The following is a 24,441-nucleotide window of genomic DNA, read 5'->3' on the forward strand; positions in this document are numbered from 1 at the left end:
AAAGACAGACTTGCTGTAGGTAAATGCTAGAACATTTTATTCAATGCCGAGCTCGCGTGACCAGATCACCATCGAAGGTTCCGGTTCCGGATGAACTGACTGCATTACCCAATGGGAACTGGAGTTCTTTATATTGTGCACATGTAATAACATAACTATTTTGCTATATTTCTAAAGGACTGCTGCAGCCGTTCCGAGCTGGGAAAATAACAATAATCCTCCTCAGTTTTGAATGTATGTGGCAGTTTTGGTGGAAGCACACTTCCATTTGCACACTGAGCTCACCATTCAACAAGTTTTTAATGTGTTGTGAAATGAGTGTGGTCTGTCTTCCATCTCCTGTTGGCATAAACACATACACAAACAGAGAACCCCTGACACAAATGTACACACGCACGCACACACACACACACACACACATATCCATGTACACAGGCAGAGAATTCCTGTCACAAACACGATACAGAGAGACAGACAGACACATACACACACACACATATCCATGTACACAGACATAGAGGATTCCTGTCACAAACACCAGATACACACACACACACACACACCCCTGTGTGCCTAGTGCAGCAACCCATGCAACTGTTCTTCTCTCCTAAGTAAGATTAAGTTGCCTGATGAATCTCTCCACAATTTCCAGTTTTAGTTGGTGTATCAATAAATCTTGTTTAACTTTCTCATTACAGTGGGGTTGAGAGGGATCATAAATCAGCCATGATCGGCAGAACAGACTCAATGGGCGGAATAGCCTAGTTTTCTTCTAGGTCTTATGGTCTTACAACTAGCCAGATGAACTGATATAATTACTGGAATGGACATTCTTGTGAATGTAATTATCATTTACCAATTTATTCCATTGATACTGTGCAAATTAGCTCACAAGGTTACAGATCTAAAATGCCCCCAGAATCTGACGGAAGATTAACACTATTTCATCAGCTTTGTTCAGTCAATATTTTGTTTTTAACCTCTACATTGCAGCAAAGAGCTTTGCTGATTTGCATTTTGTCTATTAAGTTATTAGGGCAAAAACCTAACAAGACAGACATTTCTGTAGAACACTAAAGAATAAGAAAAAGGACAATAATTCCACAAAATGGAGCAAATAGCTAATATAATAATATATTCTTTGTTATATCTGTATCACAAACATTTTAACTTTATTCATTACGGCGGAGTAACTAACTTCACATTGTCAGACATTGAATATCTCTGACTCAACTCTGGTCAGGCTAATTAATTATTTAGAGCACTTTTATGAAAACAATAGCTTAATTCAAACATTGACTGTAAAAATATGTCTCCTTGCACAGTTAAGAGGTCAGGGCATGTACTGATTGCTTTGGAGTCAACCTTTGTCTCAGCTGATTTGGATGCAACTTTCTTGGAGCTAAGTGATTCCTCGTGATGATCAGGGAATGAAAGGAAGCATTAGATGTGAAGAGGTTGTCCTGCAAACTCTTATGTAAGGGTTGGCTGGAGGAATGTCGTTTGGTGAGTGCTAGCCTTAAACACAGGTCCATCGTCCTTTGCTTGGAAAGACCAAACTCTGGAGCATAATTCTGAAGAGCTCGTTCATCCAAAGAGACTATGGCTAAGTGATTTCTGGACTGAAGGTTACTGTCGTGCCCTGTACTGGCAGAACATAGATGTTGTACCAGCGAAATCTCTGGGAGTGTTCCTGGATGGAGGAGGGTGTTAATCCTGGGCAACTGTCTTCTCTGAACTGAGGCAGGCTCTGCTGCTGACTTTAGGTCAAAAGTCGTTCCAGCCTTAAAGATAAAGATGAGCTTTATTTGTCACATGTACATGGGAACATACGCAAAGTGCATAATTTGCATCAAATCAAATCAGCGAGGATTTTATTGGGCGGCCCACAAGTGTCACCACACTTCCAGCACCAATATATTGAAAATGATCATCACAAAATCATCACAAAAATGATTCTGGGACTCAAAGGCTTGTCATACAAGGAGCACTTAATGGCTCTGGGCCTCTACTCACTGGAATTCAGAAGGATAAGGGATGACCTCATTGAAAACCTATCGAATCTTGAAAGGACTTGATAGAGTGGATGTGGAGTGGATGGTTCCTATGGTGCGGGAGGCTAAGACCAGAGGACACAGCCTCAGAATAGAGGGGTGTCCTTTTAGAACGGAGGGGAGGAGGAATTTCTTTAGCCTGAGAGTGGTGAATCTGTGGAATTTGTTGCCACAGGCAGCTTTGGAGGCCGAGTCATTGAGTATACTTAAGGCAGAGGTTGATAGATTCTTGATTAGTCAGATCATGAAGGGATACAGGGAGAAAAACTGGATCAGCCATGATGAAATAGCAGAGCAGACTCCATAGGGCAAATGGCCTAATTCTGCTCCTATATCTTATGGTCTATGGTCTTATATCATGCCCAGAACTTACTAACGTTAACCTATTTTTTAAGGCATCCGTTAGTCTTGCAAGACCATGGATCTGCGCCTGGAATGTCTTCACTCTCCAGGGCGCAGGCCTGGGCAAGGTTGTATGGAAGACCGGCAGTTGCCCCTCTCCACGACACCAATGTTGTCCAAGGGAAGGGTATTAGGACCCATACAGCTTGGCACCAGTGTCATCGCAGAGCAATGTGTGATTAGGTGCCTTGCTCAAGGACACAACACGCTGCCGTGGCTGGGGCTCGAACTCACGACCTTCAGATCGCTAGTCCATTGCCTTAACCACTTGGCCACGTGCCCACACCTTAACCTACTTGTCTTTGTAATGTGGGAGAAAACCAGAGTGCCAGGAGGCCACGTGGTCACAAGACAAACATGCAAACTCTTTACGGACTGGAGTCTTCCAGCAAGATGGTGCTGCATGCAAACACAGCAGCCTTTCGGGGGAGGGGGCCAACCAAAGGTGCTTTTTTTCTTTATAAAATGTGTTTTTTTTTATGATCCAAAGACAATTCTACTCCAAGAACATTGTGGACTGCAGGGCTACTCCATCAGTGAGCTGCTTGTTGGTCAGAGTAGCTGGACTGGTGTTGGCGGCGGTGCCAGCCCAAGGTGTTGAAGGAGCCCGCCTGAGTTGTCAAGAGGGCCAGCTGAGGTGTCAAAGGAGCTGGTCAGGATATCGGAGGAGCCCACCAATGTGTCGAAGGAGCCGGTTTGGGTTCAGAGGAACTGACTTGGCTACAGACCGTGTTGCTGCCTGCTACTTGGAAGCATTGAAGTTGGTGCAGTATAACTGTGGGAGATTGTCTTGGACATTTCTCTTGTGATTGCAAGACCCTGTTGGACAGTGATAATGTAAGTTGCTGCGGGCCTGTTACCCTTGTCTGGTGGAGGGACAGTCAACATGGGCGCTGTGTACCCTCAGGTGTAACAAGAACTAGGCCTCAAGCCTTGGGCTTGCCTGCTGCTGCAGACCAGTTGAGAGATGCAGATGCGTTCACAGTGTGGTTAAGGTCGGCTGGGGTCTGGCCTCTCCCGTCGATACTGTCTCGTGTGTGTGAGTGGTGGAATGATAGGTTAGAATGTGTGCTTCTGTACACTGCCAGAAGACTGTATCATCGGTTGCTGGACACTGTTGAGCAGGGTCTTGGCTATATGTTTTTTTCATTTTGAGTGAATATGCTTCTTTGCCTGCTATTTTGAACTATGTTTCTCACTGTTTTTGAAGTTTGCTTGCTATTTTGAATGTTTTGCACCTTGGCCCCAGAGGCGCACTGTCTCAGTCAGCTGTATCTATGTATGGTTCGAATAATGATTAAACTCGCTTTGATTTGAACCCAAATCTTATAGCTGCTGCTGTAGTAGCATTACACTAACTGCTGTTCTATTGCGCCTCTCTCATTTTATCCAACCTTTATCTGAGAGCTCTTCTCAGATTGCTGAGGACGTTCAAGAACCACTGCTCTCTCTGTTGTCCTGTCTTTAAATGTTTTCATAAATGGCTCTTTTGGGGAACCATTATACAACAGGACAAATTCTTTCAGTGCTTCAAGAGGCATGATGTACAGTCCACTGCTGCTTTTTTTGAATATTTCAAGCACCAGATCTAATGGTGAGAAAGAGAAGAACATTACTGTTGATGTTAGCCATTCTGTTATCCCATCTGGGCCATTGACCACAAAAGCATGGAAGTTATGCTCCAGCTTTGGTTGGGCCTTAGCTGGGGTACTGAGTGCAGTTTAGGACACCACCTGATTGAGAAGATGTGATTATACTGGAGAGGTACAGAGGAGATTTGCTGATAGGTTACCTGGGATGGATAGACTGCAGAAACTAGTTCAGGAGTACAAGAAACCAAGAGGGAATATGATCGAGGTGTATAAAGGACCTAAACTTAGGACCAGAGAGAAATCTGAGAGGGACTTCTTTGCTCTGAAGAAGGTGGGGAATACCTGCCCAAGAGAGATAGATCTGAGGTCACTGGCAGAATTTGAGAAGTCTGGGGATGACCAATTGAACTGATTATGTTTAGAAACATAGAAACATAGAAAATAGGTGCAGGAGTAGGCCATTCGGCCCTTCGAGCCTGCACCGCCATTTATTATGATCATGGCTGATCATCCAACTCAGAACACCGCCCCAGCCTTCCCTCCATACCCCCTGACCCCCGTAGCCACAAGGGCCATATCTAACTCCCTCTTAAATATAGCCAATGAACTGGCCTCAACTGTTTCCTGTGGCAGAGAATTCCACAGATTCACCACTCCTTGTGTGAAGAAGTTTTTCCTAATCTCGGTCCTAAAAGGCTTCCCCTCTATCCTCAAACTGTGACCCCTCGTTCTGGACTTCCCCAACATCGGGAACAATCTTCCTGCATCTAGCCTGTCCAATCCCTTTAGGATCTTATACGTTTTAATCAGATCCCCCCTCAATCTTCTAAATTCCAACGAGTACAAGCCCAGTTCATCCAGTCTTTCTTCATATGAAAGTCCTGCCATCCCAGGAATCAATCTGGTGAACCTTCTCTGTACTCCCTCTATGGCAAGGATGTCTTTCCTCAGATTAGGGGACCAAAACTGCACACAATACTCCAGGTGTGGTCTCACCAAGGCCTTGTACAACTGCAGTAGTACCTCCCTGCTCCTGTACTCGAATCCTTTCACTATAAATGCCAGCATACCATTCGCCTTTTTCACCGCCTGCTGTACCTGCATGCCCACTTTCAATGACTGGTGTATAATGACACCCAGGTCTCGTTGTACCTCCCCTTTTCCTAATCGGCCACCATTCAGATAATAATCTGTTTTCCTATTTTTGCCACCAAAGTGGATAACTTCACATTTATCCACATTAAATTGCATCTGCCATGAATTTGCCCACTCACCCAACCTATCCAAGTCACCCTGCATCCTCTTAGCATCCTCCTCACAGCTAACACTGCCACCCAGCTTCGTGTCATCCGCAAACTTGGAGATGCTGCATTTAATTCCCTCATCCAAGTCATTAATATATATTGTAAACAACTGGGGTCCCAGCACTGAGCCTTGCGGTACCCCACTAGTCACCGCCTGCCATTCTGAAAAGGTCCTGTTTATTCCCACTCTTTGCTTCCTGTCTGCTAACCAACTCTCCACCCACACCAATACCTTACCCCCAATACCGTGTGCTTTAAGTTTGCACACTAATCTCCTGTGTGGGACCTTGTCAAAAGCCTTCTGAAAATCCAAATATACCACATCCACTGGTTCTCCCCTATCCACTCTACTAGTTACATCCTCAAAAAATTCTATGAGATTCGTCAGACATGATTTTCCTTTCACAAATCCATGCTGACTTTGTCCGATCATTTCACCGCTTTCCAAATGTGCTGTTATCACATCCTTGATAACTGACTCCAGCAGTTTCCCCACCACCGACGTTAGGCTAACCGGTCTATAATTCCCTGGTTTCTCTCTCCCTCCTTTTTTAAAAAGTGGAGTTACATTAGCCACCCTCCAATCCTCAGGAACTAGTCCAGAATCTAACGAGTTTTGAAAAATTATCACTAATGCATCCACTATTTCTTGGGCTACTTCCTTAAGCACCCTGGGATGCAGACCATCTGGCCCTGGGGATTTATCTGCCTTCAATCCCTTCAATTTACCTAACACCACTTCCCTACTAACATGTATTTCGCTCAGTTCCTCCATCTCACTGGACCCTCTGTCCCCTACTATTTCTGGAAGATTATTTATGTCCTCCTTAGTGAAGACAGAACCAAAGTAATTATTCAATTGGTCTGCCATGTCCTTGCTCTCCATAATCAATTCACCTGTTTCTGTCTGCAGGGGACCTACATTTGTTTTTACCAGTCTTTTCCTTTTTACATATCTATAAAAGCTTTTACAGTCCGTTTTTATGTTGCCTGCCAGTTTTCTCTCATAATCTTTTTTCCCCTTCCTAATTAAGCCCTTTGTCCTCCTCTGCTGAAATCTGAATTTCTCCCAGTCCTCAGGTGAGCCACTTTCTCTGGCTAATTTGTATGCTTCTTCTTTGGAATTGATACTATCCCTAATTTCTCTTGTCAGCCACGGGTGCACTACCTTCCTTGATTTATTCTTTTGCCAAACTGGGATGAACATTTGTTGCAGTTCATCCATGCAATCTTTAAATGCTTGCCATTGCATATCCACCGTCAATCCTTTAAGTGTCATTTGCCAGTCTATCTTAGCTAATTCACGTCTCATACCTTCAAAGTTACCCCTCTTTAAGTTCAGAACCTTTGTTTCTGAAGTAACTATGTCACTCTCCATCTTAATGAAGAATTCCACCATATTATGGTCACTCTTACCCAAGGGGCCTCTCACGACAAGATTGCTAATTAACCCTTCCTCATTGCTCAAAACCCAGTCCAGAATAGCCTGCTCTCTAGTCGGTTCCTCGACATGTTGGTTCAAAAAACCATCCCGCATACATTCCAAGAAATCCTCTTCCTCAGCACCTTTACCAATTTGGTTCACCCAATCTACATGTATTTAGAGAGATATGCTGGGAGATGGGATTAGTGTGAGTGAGTGCCCACTGTCCGAATGGTCAGCTACCATGCTGCACATCTCTAAGACTCTATAATGTGCTGCTGAAACATCATCAATTGGTACAAATGAGATTTTTTAAATCTACATTAATATAAAGATAAGAATGTCAAACTTACCAAGAGCTTCATTCAATACTTTGGGGATGACAGATTGGAGGACTGCACAGTTTGTCTGTAAAGATGGGTTTGAGTTAATCTCCAGCAACCATACCTACAGAGGAGATCAAACCATGTTATCCCTTTCGACACATTCATATTGAGTTCACAACACAGAACGTGTGGTTGAAGGTTCCTATGGTGATTATTGCTGATGGCTGGTAAATTAATAGGACTGAGTACTATCAAATCTCGTGGAGTGGAACGCATGAATCCTGTGCTCCAGCACCATTGAGATAGACATCCTGCTCATCTCCAATTTAAATGGCCAGAAACAATGCTTACTAATTTAGCTTCCCCCAGACAGGGGAAAAATCTAACTTGTCAATCCCCTTACCTCTGCCATTTATGTCCACCCCCTTTCTACCACACTTTTTCCTCAGTCCCACCTCATCAAATAATGATGAGTTGGAGTACAGGAAGATAGAGAGCCTGGTGACATGTTGTCATGACAACAACCTTTCCCTCAATGTCAGCTAAAACTAAAGAGCCGGTCATTGACTTCAGGAATGCTGGACATTTTGTCTGTAAAGATGGGTTTGAGTTAATCTCCAGCAACCATACCTACAGAGGAGATCAAACCATGTTATCCCTTTTGACACATTCATATTGAGTTCACAACACAGAACGTGTGGTTGAAGGTTCCTATGGTGATTATTGCTGATGGCTGGTAAATTAATAGGACTGAGTACTATCAAATCTCGTGGAGTGGAACGCATGATTGCTAATACATAAACCCTGGACATTTTCTCTTCTCTCTTGTCCCTCCAGTCTTCAGGAATGCGGGGGTGGGCGGGGGGGGGGGGGGAGCTCACGGTGTGGTACACATGTTCCTGTCTACATCAATGGTGCTGAGAGTGTTAAGAGCTTCAGGTTCCCAGGATTGAACATCACCTGTTGCCTATCCTAGACCAACTATGTAGATGTCACGGCCAAGAAAGCTCACCAAAGCCTGTCCTCCCGAAGGAGGCTGAGGAAATTTGGTATGTCCCCATTGATATCATCAAAGCACTTTAGAAAGCATCCTATCTGGATGCATCACAGTTTGGTACATTAACTGCTCTACACGTGACCACAAGAAACCGCAGAGAGCTGTGGACACAGCTCAGCACATCACAGAAACCAACTTCTCCTCCATGGATTCTGCCCACATTTCTCACTGCCTCAGTAAAGCAGGCAGCAAAATCAAAGCCCCCACCAACCCTGGACATTTTCTCTTCTCTCTTGTCCCTCCAGTCTCAAGGTCAGCTTCTACCCCACTGTTCTAGGACTTCTGAATAATTCCATAGTACAGTAAAATGGGCTCTTGACCTCACAATCTACCTCGTTATGACCTTCCACTCCATTGTTTACCTGCACTGCACTTTCTCTGTAGCTGTTACACTTTATTCTGCATTCTGTTATTGTCTTATCTTGTTCTACCTCAATGCACTGTGTAATGAATTGGTCTATATGACAAGGCAAACTTTTCACTGCATCTCGGTACACTTGACAATAATAAACCAATTCCAATTCCAATTCCAATTCCCTCAGCACTCTCACCACTGTCACGCTTACCACACAAATTGTGAAAGCAGAAACTATGAACATATGGGAGGATGCTCCCTATAGTGGGGGAGTCTAGGACAAGAGGGCACAGCATCAGAATCAATCTCTCTCTGTAATTCAGTCCCTTGAGTCCCAGCACCCCCAGGGTAGGGGTTTCTAAAACTAGGGGGCATTGACTTAGGGTGAGAGGGGATGGTTTTAAAAATGACCTGAGGGGCAACTTTTTGACGGAGGTGGTTTGCTCAGTTGAAATGTGGGCAGAGAAATGGCAGATGAAGTTTAAGCCAGACACGTGTGAGACGTTGCAGTTGGGAAAGTCAAAAGTAGGAGGAAAGTAAAAGGCAGAAACCGTAGACATTCAGATGTACAGAGGGAGATGCAACATAAAGATTTTTACTGCCTTGGATGCAAGAAATAACATAAATAATAATGATAATAATTAGATTCGATTAGATTAGATTATGAGGGCACTCAGTCCTCGTTTATTGTCATTTAGAAATACATGCATTAATAATAATACTCAGGTTGGAAGTCTATTACTCCTAAAGTGGCAGCTGCCGTGGACAGGATGGTAAAGATGCACACGGCATGCTTGTCTTCGTCAGTCAGGGCACTGAGCATAAAAGTCAGAAAGTCATGTTTCTGCTGTATGGAACATTTGGAGTACCGTGTACAATTCTGTGCACTCCTGTTTACTCTGGAGTGCCAGAGGCTGAGGGGAGACCTGATAGGAGTCTGTAAAATTATCAGAGGCACGAAGGTTCGGGGTGTTGTGGACAGAGTGGAGGGCTGTCAGACGTTACAGCGGGACATCAATGGGATGCAGAACTGGGCTGAGAAGTGGCAGATGGAGTTCAACCCAGATAAGTGTGAAGTGGTTTATTATGGTAGGTCAAATTTGAAGACAGAATGTAATATAAATGGTAAGACTCTTGGCAGTGTGGAGGATCTGAGAGGTCTTGGGAGTCTGTGTCTATAGGACACTCAAAGCTGGTGTGCAGGTTGACAGTGTTGTTGAGAAGGCGTATAGTGTGTTGGCATTCATCAACCATGGGATTGAGTTCAAGAGCCGTGAGGTAATATTACAGCTATACAAGACCTTGGTCAGACCCCACTTGGAGTACTGTGCTCAGTTCTGGTCACCTCACTACAGGAAGGATGTGGATACTATAGAGAGAGTGCAGAGGAGATTTACAAGGATGTTGCCTGGATTGGAGGGCGTACCTTATGAGAATAGGTTGAGTGAACTCGGCCTTTTCTCCTTGGAGTGATGGAGGATGGGAGGTGACCTGATGGAGACATATAAGATGATCGTGTGAATAGCCAGAGGCTTTTCCCCAGGGCTGAAATGGTTAACATGAGGGGGCATAGTTTTAAGGTGCTTGGAAGTAGGTACAAGGGGGATGTCAGAGGTTAGTTTCTCATACAGAGAGTGCTGAGTGTGTGGAATGCAGAGGCAGTTATGATAGGATCCTTTAAGAGACTCTTAGATAGGTACATGGAACTTGGAAAAGTAAAGGGCTATGCGGGAGGGAAGTTCCAGGCAGTTTCTAGAGTAGGCCATGTGGTGGGCAGAACGTTGTGGGCCGAAGGGCCCGTAATGTGCTGAAGGTTTTCTATTATCAGAGGCAGAGGGGAGATCAGCCGTAGGCTGAGGAGAGGCCTGATGGGCGTATGTGACTTCATCAGAGACACTGATCAGTCAGACTCATTTCCCCAGGGTGGACATTTCAAATAGCAAAGAGCCGAGGTGAAAGGGGAAGGTTTAAAGGAGATGTGCAAGGCAACATTTTTCTACACAGAGAATAGTGGGTGTCGGGGACATGTTTGCCAGGAGCTGTGGCAGAAGCAAAAATGATAAAATCAGTTGAGAGGCATTTAGACAGACAAGTGGACATGCTGGGGACAGAGGTGTATGGATCAGCATCATGGCGAGCACAGGGCAGGGCAGTGGGCCGAGGACTGTACTATTCAGTTTCTCTTACTGTTTCTCAAGAAATTACAAGGTGACTGACCTCTGACCACAGTGATTGCAGTGACTGACCTCTGACCACAGTGATTACAGTGAATGACCTCTGACCATAGTGATTACAGTGACTGACCTCTGACCACAGTGATTGCAGTGACTGACCTCTGACCACAGTGATTACAGTGAATGACCTCTGACCACAGTGATTACCATGACTGACCTCTGACTGCAGTGATTACAGTGACTGACCTCTGACCATAGTGGACTGTATTCCATTCAAACTTTAACATTTCTGAATTGTGGGTCTGTGAAGCTTTTTTGTTTTGCAAACGTTAATGTTGTTCCTTTGTATTCGGGAATTAAATTGCCTAACACCTGTGAAGGGAGTTTCATCACAGGCCTCTCCAGCTTTTAGCTAACAGAGGAACTAGGAGGATTGAAGCTAATTCTTGGTTACTAGACAAACAACTGCGGTTTTTTCCCCATTGTTCAAATGTTCAAGATCCAGCAGATGGCACAGTAAGAACACCAGCATCTGTAAAACCCGTGGGGTTTAAATCCTTCCTCTCACAGTAACAGTGAGATCTGTCCACCTCTGCACAGATCCGAACAGATCTGTATACACCTGTACACACCTGTAAGCACCTGTACATACCTGTTTAAGACTAGCCAGCGCAGGAGGAAGTAGGGAAGGAGAGAGATTATTAGGAAATCATTGGGGATTGTGAGAGGAATCACAGAGATGGGGAAATCACATGAATGGGTGAATCATAAGTGGAGGGAGAATGGTGGGGAAATTCAGTTCTGGTTGCTTCATTATAGGAGGGACGTGGAAACTTTAAAGAGGGTGCAGAGGAGATTCACCAAGATGTTGCTTGGATTAGAGAGAGAGAGTTTTTTATGAGGATAGGTGGAGTGAGCTAGGGCTAGGAAGGAGGATGAGAGGTGACTTGACAGAGGTGGACAAGATGATAAAAGGCATAGATCGAGAGGACAGCCAGAGATTTCTTTTCCAGGGCAAAAATAGCTAATACAAGAGGGCATAATTTTAAGGTGATTGGAGGAAAGTACAGGGGAGTTATTAGAGGTAAGTTTTTTTTGCACAGGAAGTGGCTGGTGTGTGGGATGCACTGCTAGGGGTGGCGGAAGAGACAGATACATGAGGGACATTTACACTCTTAGATATGCGCATGGATGATAGAAAAATGGAGAGACATGGGGGAGGGAAGGGTTCGACTGATCTTAGAGGAGTTTAAAAGGTCAGCACAACATTGTGGGCTGAAGGGTCTGTACAGTGGTTTAAGAGAGAGAGGGGGGAGGGAGAGAGGGAGGGGGGGAAGGAGAGGGAGGGAGAGAGGAGGGAAGGAAGGAAACTGGGAAACGTTTGGTGAGGCCTGATAACAGTGGAGTTGTGCACAGTGGAATATTGAAGTCGTGCTCATCCCTGCCAATAAGCTGTGCCTCACTTTGCCAGCCTAGTGTGTGTGTGCTTTGTGTAAGTGGTGTTGACACAAGTGTGCACACCGCTCACTGCCTGCTCACACACCGCCTGTGAAGACAACCAGAGCGTATGTGTACATCAAATACAAAGTAAATTTATCATCAAAGTATGTATGTGTCACCATATACAACCCTGGGATTAATTTCTTTTCAGGCATTCAGAGTAAATACAAAGAAACACAATAGAATCAATGAAAAGCTCCACCCAACAGCACAGACTAACAGCCAACAAACTGTGCAAATACAAAACAAAAGAAAAAAAAATAAATAAGCAATAAATATTGGGATATGAGATAGGAGTCCTTGAGAGTGAGTCCATAGGTTGTGGGAACAGTTCAGTGTTGGGGTGAGTGAAGTTGAGTGAAGTTGAGTGAAGTTTTCCCTCTGGTTCAAGAACTTGATGGATGAAGGGTAATAACTGTTCCTGAACCGGGTGGTGTGAGTTCTGAGGCTCCTGTAGCCTTTCCTGATGGTAAAGCGAGGAGAGGGCATGGCCATGGTGGTAAGGGACAAGAAACCTTGAAGAAACTGGTTTGTTACATGAGTCCCTGTTGTGCGATGTATGACCCAGGTTAACCGTCTCTCTCTCTCAGCTGAAAATTTGATCGGGGTTTGTGTTTAGTTGTGTCTCTATTTATTTGAAGGGCACATTTCCAGCTGCTAACTTCCTGCTGGCTCTCTGTGTATTGGCTGTTTACACCGTTGGCCCAGTGTTGGTATAAGTGACCCAACCGAAATGATCCCAGATTACATAATTATCATAGTCGGCTTTAATGAGCTTGTGTAATATGTTGTTAATAGTTAGCTGCCGCAGAACATATCGGCTATCAAGCCTTTATCAAAGGACTTGTTCTGAAAAGAAAATAATAGCTTGCGTTGGTCACAGTGGAATTTTTGGCCGTTTTAAACCTGTTGCTTAGCAGTGGCTAGACCAATCAAAACCGTATAGATGGCAGTGTGTAACACTGTACTAGTACAGCCGTGATATATTTGGATTGCATTAATGCATGCAAAACACTGCACAATGTAACGTCTTGTTGTGTCATTGAATGGGAAGAAAGCAAATGTCTGTGAATTGGAAATGGAGCCCTCTCGTGTTTCAGTAAATTGCTGCTGAGCCAATGGTTTGTAAATCCTGCACAGTGAGTAATCACCGAGCACAATGCAGGATCTCATACCTGTCCATTCAAACATCCTTTTCATTAATTAAAGGACTTTCTTCCTCCATTTGCTTTTCAGCACTCCCGGTTCTGAATTGAAGGACTGAGATTAACCTATTGTTTGATTAATAATTTGTCTGCCTTCCAGTAAAAGTGGGGGGGGGGGAGGGAGCACAAAAGATTGATGCCTGTTTTTGCAGGCTAAGTTTAGGCAAGGTTACAATGAACAGGAAGGCAGAAACAGTTCCATATCACTGCATTCACCTGGTGATGAGCTGTGGGACAGCTCTCCACAGGCCTCGGTCAAAAGGACGTGGCTGGGTTCTACAGGGGCAGTGAAAGTGCTCTCTTTCTTCTCCCCCAATTTCTTATTCTCACATCTTCCCCCTTCCTTTCCAGTCCTGATGAAAGGTCTTGGCCCAAAACAACGACTGTTTATTCCTCTTCATAGATGCTGCCTGACCTGCTGAGCTCCTCCAGCACTTTGTGTGTGTTGCTCTGGATTTCCAGCATCTGCAGAATCTCTCCTGTTTATAAGGTGTTCTAATTCTGAATGCCTTGTCTGCCTTAAGGTTGTTACAGCTGGGGGATAAGCTCCCACTACCTATTAAACGCTCCCAGTGGTGTGCGTCTCAAATAGCCTCTGACAACCGAGTCCAGCTCCTTCCTGGCCTTCATGAGTGGCTTAGTTACTGAACCTGGCGGAACCGTTTCCACTGACAGGAGAAGGGGCAAAGGTGGGTTACTGGCGCCTTAAAACCAGTCGCTTCAGGCAGATGAGACTCGTCAGCTGTGGTTGTCAGCTCATCTAGGAGAAGGAAAACTCCGATCTGAAACCTCCGCTGCCATGCGGCAATACCCACTCTTGGGGAAGGTTTTGGGAGTAAACCCCGAGGAAAATTCGGGAGCTGGGCATCCGAGGGCAGTCCTACATTCAGCGGCAATATCCGCCATGCCTTTGGTGCCAAACTGTATCGGTTTCTGCTGTTCCCTTGGATTCATCAGCTGTGTGGAGAGATGGAGCCTGCTGTATGGGCAACAGCTTGCTCTCCATATCGTACTGCCCAGGCTTGTGTATCTAAATATCGCGGATGCAACATCCCTGGCTGACCCTGATCAAGTGAGGGGCTACTACTACTTTGTCTGCCTGTTGGGCACTGACTTGTTTCGCTGCCTGTCCCAATGAGGCTGAGCACTGTCTGTGTGATAGTCTGACAGATACAGACACTGTCTGAGTGACAGTCTGACAGATGCCAACACTGTCTGTGTGACAGACTGATGGATGCCAACACCATCTGGGTGACGGTCTGACAGATGCCAACACTGTCTGTGTGACAAACTGATGGATACCAACACCATCTGTGTGATAGTCTGATGGATGCCAACACCGTCTGTGTGGCAGTCTGACAGATGCCAACACTGTCTGTGTGACAGACTGATGGATACCAACACCATCTGTGTGATAGTCTGATGGATGCCAACACCGTCTGTGTGGCAGTCTGACAGATGCCAACACTGTCTGTGTGACAGACTGATGGATACCAACACCATCTGTGTGATAGTCTGATGAATGCCAACACCGTCTGTGTGGCAGTCTGATGGATGCCAACACCGTCTGGGTGACAGTCTGATGGATGCCAACACTGTCTGTGTGACAGACTGATGGATACCAACACCATCTGTGTGATAGTCTGATGGATGCTGACACCGTCTGTGTGGCAGTCTGACAGATGCCAACACTGTCTGTGTGACAGACTGATGGATACCAACACCATCTGTGTGACAGACTGATGGATGCTGACACCGTCTGTGTGACAGACTGATGGATGCCAACTCTGCCTACCATTCTTCTGCCATCTATGTGTCCACCTAAGAGTTTCTGAAATGTTTCTAATGTATCTGCCTCCGCCAGCAGCCCAGCAGTGTGTTCCGCACACACACACACACACACACACACACACACACACACACACACACACACACACACACACACACACCACTCTCTGTGTCAGAAACCTACCTCTGATATCCCCTGCTATACCTTCCACCCATCACCGTAAAGTTATGCCTTCTTGTATTAGCTTCACTGACCCGGGAAAAGTTTTCTGACTGTCCACTCTACCCATGCCTGTTATCATCTTGTACACCTCTGTCAAATCACCTCTCCTGCTCCTTTACTCCGAAGAAAAAAGCTCGACTTTGCTCAGCCTATCCTCAGATGACATGCTCTCTAGTTTAGGCAGTATCTCTGCAACCTCTCTAAAGCTTCCACATCCTTTCAATGAGGTGACCAGAATGGAATACGATATTCCAAGTACGGTCTAGCCAGAGTTTTATAGAGCTGTAACATTACCTCACGCCTCTTTAACTCAATCCCCTGACTAACAAACCATACACCTTCTTTTCCACCCAAACAACTTGCACAGGAACTTTGAGGCATCTCAGTGTTCATTAGTTATCTGTATATCACTCATTCAAGGTATTCCTCAAAATTTTCACCCTTTGCTGTGATTGGTGGAAAGTTTGCTTTATTGATCCTCTCAGTTAATCTCATTGGCTCAGCAGACTCATTGACGCATTGTCCAAGACTGGAGCTGGTGCTCATGTTTCAGTCCAGAATTGATTTTAGAAATGAATAAAACTTATTAAACTGTGTAGCTGGGATCACTGTTGATGTAAACCCCATGTGACCAATGTCCAATTCTGTATTAGAAAAATCTGAGAACAACTCAGAGACAGTAAACCTTATCAAAATTGCCAAGAAGAATTAATTAATAAATACCATCACCTTGAAATTCTGATCAATCATGATGTCGCAACCGAAAAGGTCAAAATAGCCCAGTTTGCTACCCAGCCTGGCCTTGCTGGCAAGGAAACACTGGGTAATGATCTGCTGTATCCGTTTCTGTAAGAAAATATCAAAACTGTTAATTATGTTTAAAGCACAGTCTGCAGTTCTGCATTCATTTGAACATAGCCATAGAACATTACAGCAGGGTACAGACACAAGAGATTCTGCAGATATTGGAAATCCAAAGCAACACACACAATGCTGGAGGAACTCAGCAGGTCAGGCAGCATCTATGGAAATGGATAAACAGTCAACGTTTCAGGCCGAGACCCTTCATCAGAACAGCACAGTACAGGCCCTTTAGACTACAATGTTGTGCTGACCTTTTAACCTACTCTAAGAACAATCTAACTCTTCCTTCGCATATAACCCTCCATTTTCCTATCATCCATGTGCCTATCTAAGAGTCTCTTAAATATCCCGAATGTATCTGCCTCTACCACCACCCTGGCAGTGCGTTTCACTGTCTGTGTAAAAGAACCTACTTCTGACGTCCCTCCCATACTTTCCTCCAGAAACCTTAAAATGATGGCCCTCACATTAGCTGTTTCTGTCCTTGGAAAGTCTCTGGATGTCCACTCAATCTATGCCTCTTATCATCTTGTATACCTCTATCAAGTCACATCTCATCCTCATTCACTCCAAAGAGAAAAGGCCGAGCTCACTCAACCTATCCTCATAAGACACGCTCTCTAATCCAGGCAGCATCCTGGTAAATCTCCTCTGCACCCAAATGGATGGTAGTTTGCCTCCCAGGTGTCAGGGCCTGCAATGTTTCTGAATAGGTCTACAATGTCCTGAAATGGGAGGGTGACCAGCCAGAACTCGTGGTACATATTGGTACCAATAACAAAGGTAGAAAATGGGAGGAGGTCCTGAAACCAGAATACAGGGAGTTAGGAAGGAAGCTGAGAAGCAGGACCTCAAGGGTAGTAATCTTGGGACTGCTGCCTGTGCATGTGACAGTGAGGACAGGAATAGAATGAGGTGACAGATAAATGTGTGGCTGAAGAATTGGAGCAGAGGGCAGGGTCTTCAGATTTCAGATTTCCGGGACCTCTTCTGGGGCAGGTGTGACCTGTACAAAAGGGAAGGGTTGTCTTTGAATCTGAGGGGAACCAATATTCTTGCGGGCAGGTTTACTAGAGCTGTTGGGAGTGGTTTAAACTAATATGGCAGGGGGATGGAACCAGTATGATAGAGCTGAGGATGAGCCAGCAGGTTTACAAGTAGATGATTCTAAGGAAGGACAGGGCAATGACTGGGTACGAATGCTGACAGACCAAAGAGTTAAATTGTACCACAGAGGCAAAATTCAAATGGGCAAAGAAAGCAGGACTAAAGATGCTGCGGTTAAGTGCACGTAGTATTTGGAATAAGGTGGATGAACTCGTGGCAAAATCAGAGATTGGCCGACTGACATTGTGGGCATCACTGAGTCGTGCTGAAAGAGGCCATAGTTGGGAGCTTAACATCAAAGGATATACTTTGTATCAAAAGAAGGAGCATGAAGACATAGACAATGGTGTGGCTCTGTTGGTAAGAGGCTGAATTAAATCTTTAGAAAGAGGTGACATGGAGTCTGCGAATTTTGAATCTTTGTGGGTGGAATTAAGAAATTGCAAGGGTGAAAAAAGACATTATGGGAGTCATATATAGGCCTCCAAATAGTTCCCAAGAAGTGGGGTTGAGATTGCAAAGGGAGCTGGAAAAGGCATGTAATAAGGGTAATGACACAATTGTAATGGGGGACTTAATATGCAAAGGGATTGGAAAATCAGGTAGGTGTTGGATTGCAAGAGAGGGAATTTGTTAAATGCCTACAAGATGGTTTTTTAGAGCAGCTTGTGCTTGAGCCTACTCAGGGAAGCGTTTTCTTAGATTGGGTGTTATGGAATAACCCAGAATTTATTTGGGAGCTTAATGAAAAGGAACCCTTAGGAAGCAGTGATCATAATATGATTGAATTTATAGTGCAATTTGAAAGGGAGAAGCATTAGTCAAATGTATCAGTATCACAATGGAATAAAGGGAATTGCAGAGACATGAGAGAAGAGCTTGCTCAGTTGGATTGGAGGAGGATACTGGCAGGGATGTTGGCAGAGCTGAAATGGCTGAAGTTTCTGGGAATAGTTCTCAAGGCACAGGATAGGTATGTCCCACAGATGAAGAAGTTTGCAAATGACAGGGAAGTTAAGGACAACATAAAAGTCGAGGAAAGGGCATATAAGGTGGCAAAAGTGAGTGGGAAGTTGGATGATTGGGAAGCTCATAAAATCCAACAAAAAGCAACTAAGAAGCTATAATGGAAATTATGAAATATGAGGGCAAACTAGCCAAAAATATAAAGCAAAATGATAAAAGTTTTTTCGGTTATATAAAGAGTAAAGGGGAGTTGCGTATTGATATTGGACCACTGGAAAAATTTTGCTGGTGAAGTAGACAAAGAAATAACAGATGAACTTGGTGGGTATTTTGCATCAGTCTTCACTGTGGAATACACAAGCAAAGTGGCAGATGTCTGTGAGTGTCAGGGAGAAGGAGTGAGAGCCATTGCTATTACAAAGGAAAAGGTGTTAGGCAAACTGAAAGGTCTTAAGGTGGATAAGTCACCTGGACCAGATAGATGACATCCCAGAGTCTTGAGAGAGGTTGCTGAAGAGATAACAGATGCCTTAGTCATGATCCTTCAAGAATCAATTGATTCTGGCATGGTCCCGGAGGACTGGAAGGTTACAAATGTCACTCTGCTCTTTAAGAAGGGAGGAAGGCAAAAGAAAGAAAATTATATGCCAGTTAGCCTAACCTCAGAGGTTACCAAAGTGTTGGAGTCTATTATTAAGGATGAGATTTTGGGGTTCTTGGAAACGAATGATAAATAAATAAAGTCAGCCTGGTTTCTGTGAAGGGAAATCTTGCCTGACAAATCTGTTAGAGTTCTTCAAGGAAGTAACAAGCAGGGTGGACAAAGAAGACGAAGTAGATGTCATTTACTTGGATTTTCGGAAGGCATTTGATAAGGTGCCACACATAAGGCTGCTTAACGAGATAAAATGCTATGGCATTACAGGAAAGATATTGGTGTGGATAGAGGTATGGCTGACAGGCAGGAGGCAGTGAATGGGAATAAAGGGGACCTTTTCTGGTTGGCTGCCAGTGACTAGTGGTGTACCTCAGGGGTCAGTATTGGGACTGCTACTTTTCACATTGTTTGTCAATAATTTGGATAATGGAATTGATGGCTTTGTGTCAAAGTTTGCAGATGATATGAAGATAGGTGGAGAGGTAGGTAGTGCTGAGGAAACAATGGAATTGCAGAAGGCCTTAGACAAATTAGAATAATTGGCAAAAAATTGGTAGATTGAATACAGTGCTGGGAAATGTGTGATAATGCATTTTGGTAAAAGGAACAATAGTGCAGAATATTATCTAAATAGGGAGAAAATTCAAACATCAGAGATGCAGAGGGACTTAGGAGTCCTTGTGCAAGACTCCCAGAAGGTTAATTTACAGGTTGAGTCTGTGGTAAAGAAAGCAAATGCAATATTGGCATTTATTACAAAGGGAATAGAATATAAAAGCAAGGAGATAATCCTGAGGCTTTATAAGACACTGGTCACACTGTACTTGGAGTATTGTCAACAGTTTTGGGCCCCCTATCTCAGAAAGGATGTGTTATGATTGGAGAGAGTCCAGAGGAGGTTCACAAGGATGATTCCGGGAATGAAGGGGTTAACACAGGAGGAATGTTTGGCTGCTTTGGGCCTGTACTCACTGGAAATTAGAAGTATGTGTGGGCATCTCATTGAAACCTACTGACTGTTGAAAGGACCAGATAGGGTGGATGTGGAGAGGAAGTTTCCTATGGTGGGGTATCCAGAACTAGACGGCACAGCCTCAAAATTGAGAGACGACCTTTTAGAACAGAGGTAAGGAGGAATTTTTTTAACTGGAGAGTAGTGAATCTGTGGAATGCTCTGCCACAGACTGTGGTGGGGGTCAAGTCTGTTGGTATATATAAGGTGGAAGTTGATAGTTTCCTGATCAGTCAGGGCATCAAAGGATGTGGTGAGGAGGCAGGTGTATGGGGTTGAGTGGGATCCTGGATCAGCCATGATGGAATGGTGGAGCTGACTTGATGGGCTGAATGGCCTAATTCTGCTCCTATGTCTTACTGTCACCCCTCTAATGTATCCTCATCTTTCCTGTAATCAGGCAAGCGGGACTGAACACAATATCTCAAGTCTGGTCTGATTGACCAGGATTTTATAGAGCTGTAACATTACCTCGTGGTCTTGAGCTCAATCCTTTCAACTAATGGATGCCATTACACTATGGACATTTTTACCCACTCTAACAACTTGCGTGGAAACTTTGAAGAATCGATGAACCTGAAACCTTCGATTTCTCCGTTCCTCCACACGGTCTAGAATATTGCCAGTAAACATGTATTCTGCTTCAAATTTGACCTTCCAGCTGAATCACTTCACACTTTCCTGGAAGTTCAGCTACGCACAAGCATTTCTCTCCTCACTGCACCATTTGCCCTCCTTGTAATCCTATGGAGAAACTCTCTGAGAAGGGAGCACCAGAGGCTGGGACTGAAGCTAACGGGGGCATCAATGCCATTCATGCCAGTTTCATGCCAGAAGACTGAGAACATTTTAGAAATCAGAAAAGGATGATTGAAAACTGAACACAGAACACAGAATATTGAATAACACAACTCCGAACTGGCTATTCAGACTATCTAAAGGAGAGGTACAATTAATTTTGAGGACGTGTTGTATTAAATATAAAACAGGAGCCACAAACAATCTTCTGGTGGAACTCAACAGTTGAATGGCATCTGTGGGATCTGTGAGGGGAGAGGGATTGTTAATATTTTGGGTTAAGATCCTGCTCACAACTCAAACAGGTTAAATGTCTCAATCTGGAACATCAACAATTATTTTTCCCACAGATCTGACTGATCCACTGATCTTCGCCAGCAGATTGCTCATTGCTCCATATTTAACTATCTGCTGTTACTTCTGTCTCCAGTACACGGACAGGCTTTTGTACAAAATCACACCCCAAGAAACAGGCCCTTCAGCCCATCAGGACCATGCTCAACCATCCAGTAGTGAATACGGCCCAATCAGTCACAGTTAAAGCCTTCCCTACATTGAGCACATCTACATGAAACGTTGTCACAGGAGAGCAGCATCCATCATCAGGGACCCCCACCACCCAGGCCATCCTCTCTTCTCACTGCTGCCATCAGGAAGAAGGTACAGGAGTCTTATAACCCACACCACCAGGTTCAGGAACATCTACTACCCTTCAACCATCAGGCTCTTGAACCAAAGAGGATAATTTCACTCAACTTCACTTGCCCCAGCATTGAAATCTTCCTACAACCTATGGACTCTCTTTCGACGACACTTCATCTTATCTCATGTTCTCGATATTTATTGCTTATTTATTTATTAGTATTTCTTTCTTTTTGTATTTGCATATTGTTGTCTTTTGCTCACAGGTTGAATGCTCAAGTTCCTTGATTCTATTATGGCTATTATTCTACTCTGGATTTATTTGTATGCCCACAAAAATATAAATCTCAGGTTTGTTTCTGATGACACATATGTACTTCGATAATAAATTTACTTTGAACTTTGAAAACTGGAGAACTTGCTCACGGATGCCAATCCATGTCAATAAGGTTTGCCAGTTTTAAAACAAGTGGGAAAGGTTTGATGTTCATATTTCCACCCATGAACTGTTAGGATGGGAAACAGTTTCTTCCCACCACCGCTCCTCCCCGCAGGTCGGGAGACGACTGAACTCCCTCTCACCACACAGGTCTCATCACATATGAAGCGCCAGTAGCTTTATTATACTGTGTACTTTTTAACTTGTAAATGCACCTTATACTAAATTCAAGATTCACGATTGTTTAATGTCCAGATTATATAATGTCAAGATTGTTAAATGATTAGTGTAAAGGAGAACGCAATAATTTTTAATCTGGATACCTTTATGATGTTACTGGCCCTTTTCTGCACCTTATGGTCTTATGGTCTTTATAATCTGTGTTTTTGCCTGTTCTTTCTTGTTTTTTTTGTACGGGGGGAGGGTGTTTTGGGGGTTGATGACTGTGTTGCCATTTTTTTAAGCGGGGGGGTGGGTTTGCTGTTTCCCTTTGCACTGATTTCCATGGTTTTCTTTGTTTCATAGCTATCTGGAGATGTTGTATATGTATAAATACTTTGATAATAAATGAACCTTTGAACCTTTCTGTATATATGTCCTTGATGGTGGGTAGACTGGCCATTAGTAAAATAGAATTCAAAGTTCAAAATGCAAAGTAAATTTATTATCAAAGCACATATATGTCATTATATACAATTCTGAGATTAATTTTCTTGTGTGCATACTCAATAAATCTAATAACCATAATAGAATCAATGAAAGATTGCACCCAACCTAACAGAAAAACCAATGTGCAGAAGCCAAAAAACTGCAAATACAAAAAGAAAATATTATTTAAAAAATAAATATCGAGAACATGGGATTAAGGGACCTTGAAAGTGAGTCCATAGGTTGTGGAAGCAGTTCAGTGTTGGGGTGAGTGAAGTTCAGTGAAGTTGTCCCTCTGGTTCAAGAGGGGTATTGGATTTATTGAGTATGCCTGAGGGTTGAAGAGTAATAACCTGGTGATGTGAGTCCTGAGGCTCCTGTATCTCCTTCCTGATGGCAGCAGTGAGAAAAGAGCATGGCCTGGATGGTTGGGGACCTTGATGATGGATGCTGCTTTCCAGCGACAATGATTCATGTGGGTCTGCTCAATGGTGGGGAGGGCTTTGACTGTGATGGACTGGGTAGAATTTTCCATTCCAGTGTATTGGAGATGGGGTAACACATGGAATGGGGAGGGAGGATAACACATGGGGAGAGGGGGTAATACAGGGGGAGAAGGAGTTATATAAGGAGAGAAAGGGTAACATATGGGGAGGGGTAACATGGGGAGGTGAGGTCATACATGGTGGGAGGGGGCAACATATGGAGAGCAAGCTGCTACTTGGAGCCACAGATGAGAGCTAAATGTCCGGTGGCGTCCAAGTGTAACATTCAAGATGATTATTGATACATTCAAGTTCTTCATTGTTCTTATCTTGTTGAAATAGTAAAATCATTTCATTTTCACTCCTCGCTGTTTCTGGCATCTCCAAGCCTGAATGCTTGAAACCACAGCAAGCGAAACAATTCCAAATTGTCTTACTGCTTATTTGTCACCAACTATACTTCACTAAGAGTTTGAAGAGATTTGGCATGTCAACAAATACACTCAAAAACTTCTATAGATGTACCGTGGAGAGCATTCTGACAGGCTGCATCACTGTCTGGTATGGAGGGGCTACTGCACAGGATCGTAAGAAGCTGCAGAGGGTTGTAAATTTAGTCAGCTCTGTCTTGGGTACTAGCCTACAAGGTACCCTGGACATCTTCAAGGAGTGGTGTCTCAGAAAGGCAGTATCCATTATTAAGGACCTCTAGCACCCAGGGCATGTCCTTTTCTCACTGTTACCATCAGGTAGGAGGTACAGAAGCCTGAAGGCACACACTCAGCGATTCAGGAACAGCTTCTTCCCCTCTGCCATCCGATTTCTAAATGGACATTGGACATTACCTCACTTTTTTAATATACAGTATTTCTGTTTTTTGAACAATTTTTAATCTATTCACTATGTATACTGTAATTGATTTATTTATTTGTTTATTATTATTATTTTTTCTTCTATATTATGTATTGCGTTGAATTGCTGCTGCTAAGTTAACAAATTTCACGTCACACAGTGATAATAAACCTGATTCTGATTCTATTGGTGAAAAAAATCACTGCTTTTTGAACACAAACATGCACTAAATGACTCTATTTTAAAACTGTTCACTCTAAGCACGGCAACTGTCTCCTGTCCCAACTAAGTGGCATAGAGTCCCATATAAATGAAGGTAATCTCAACTATTTTCTTGGTTAGGTTGTGTTCTTTAAGAGTTGTCCCTCGTAATTGGCTGCCCTGATTAACCAATGGCCCAATTAAGAGGAATTCTCTGTATTTGTAAAGCATTGAGATGTGAACCAGGGTAGACGGGGTTATGTGTTGACTGACTATAGAATTAAAATAGACAGTTTCCTGATGGCTGCCTCAGAGATTATGGGCCGAATGGCATGCTTCTAAACTGTATGACTCTACAGCAGTTAA

At 43.8% G+C, this 24,441-nt stretch overlaps 1 protein-coding gene across 8 annotated transcripts in view; it reads right to left on the reverse strand.

Moving 5' to 3' along the window:
- Positions 1-224: 224 nt before the first annotated feature.
- The window catches only part of LOC140188520 (protein polyglycylase TTLL10-like), a 171,638-nt gene continuing 147,421 nt past the window's right edge, over positions 225-24,441 (reverse strand). For 6 of the 8 annotated variants that reach the window (XM_072244875.1, XM_072244877.1, XM_072244876.1 and 3 more), the window contains 4 exons: positions 16,133-16,249; positions 7,129-7,222; positions 3,851-4,044; positions 225-1,784 (listed from right to left, as the gene is read on the reverse strand). In XM_072244875.1, coding sequence (XP_072100976.1) covers positions 1,326-1,784; positions 3,851-4,044; positions 7,129-7,222; positions 16,133-16,249 — 864 coding nt within the window. In that variant the 3' untranslated portion in view covers positions 225-1,325. The remainder of the gene's footprint in view (positions 1,785-3,850; positions 4,045-7,128; positions 7,223-16,132; positions 16,250-24,441) is intronic. The other 2 variants (XM_072244874.1, XM_072244878.1) reach the window with 2 other exon arrangements.

This window comes from Mobula birostris, chromosome 27 (genome assembly GCF_030028105.1).
Source record: "Mobula birostris isolate sMobBir1 chromosome 27, sMobBir1.hap1, whole genome shotgun sequence".
In the NCBI taxonomy this organism is placed as follows: domain Eukaryota; kingdom Metazoa; phylum Chordata; class Chondrichthyes; order Myliobatiformes; family Myliobatidae; genus Mobula; species Mobula birostris.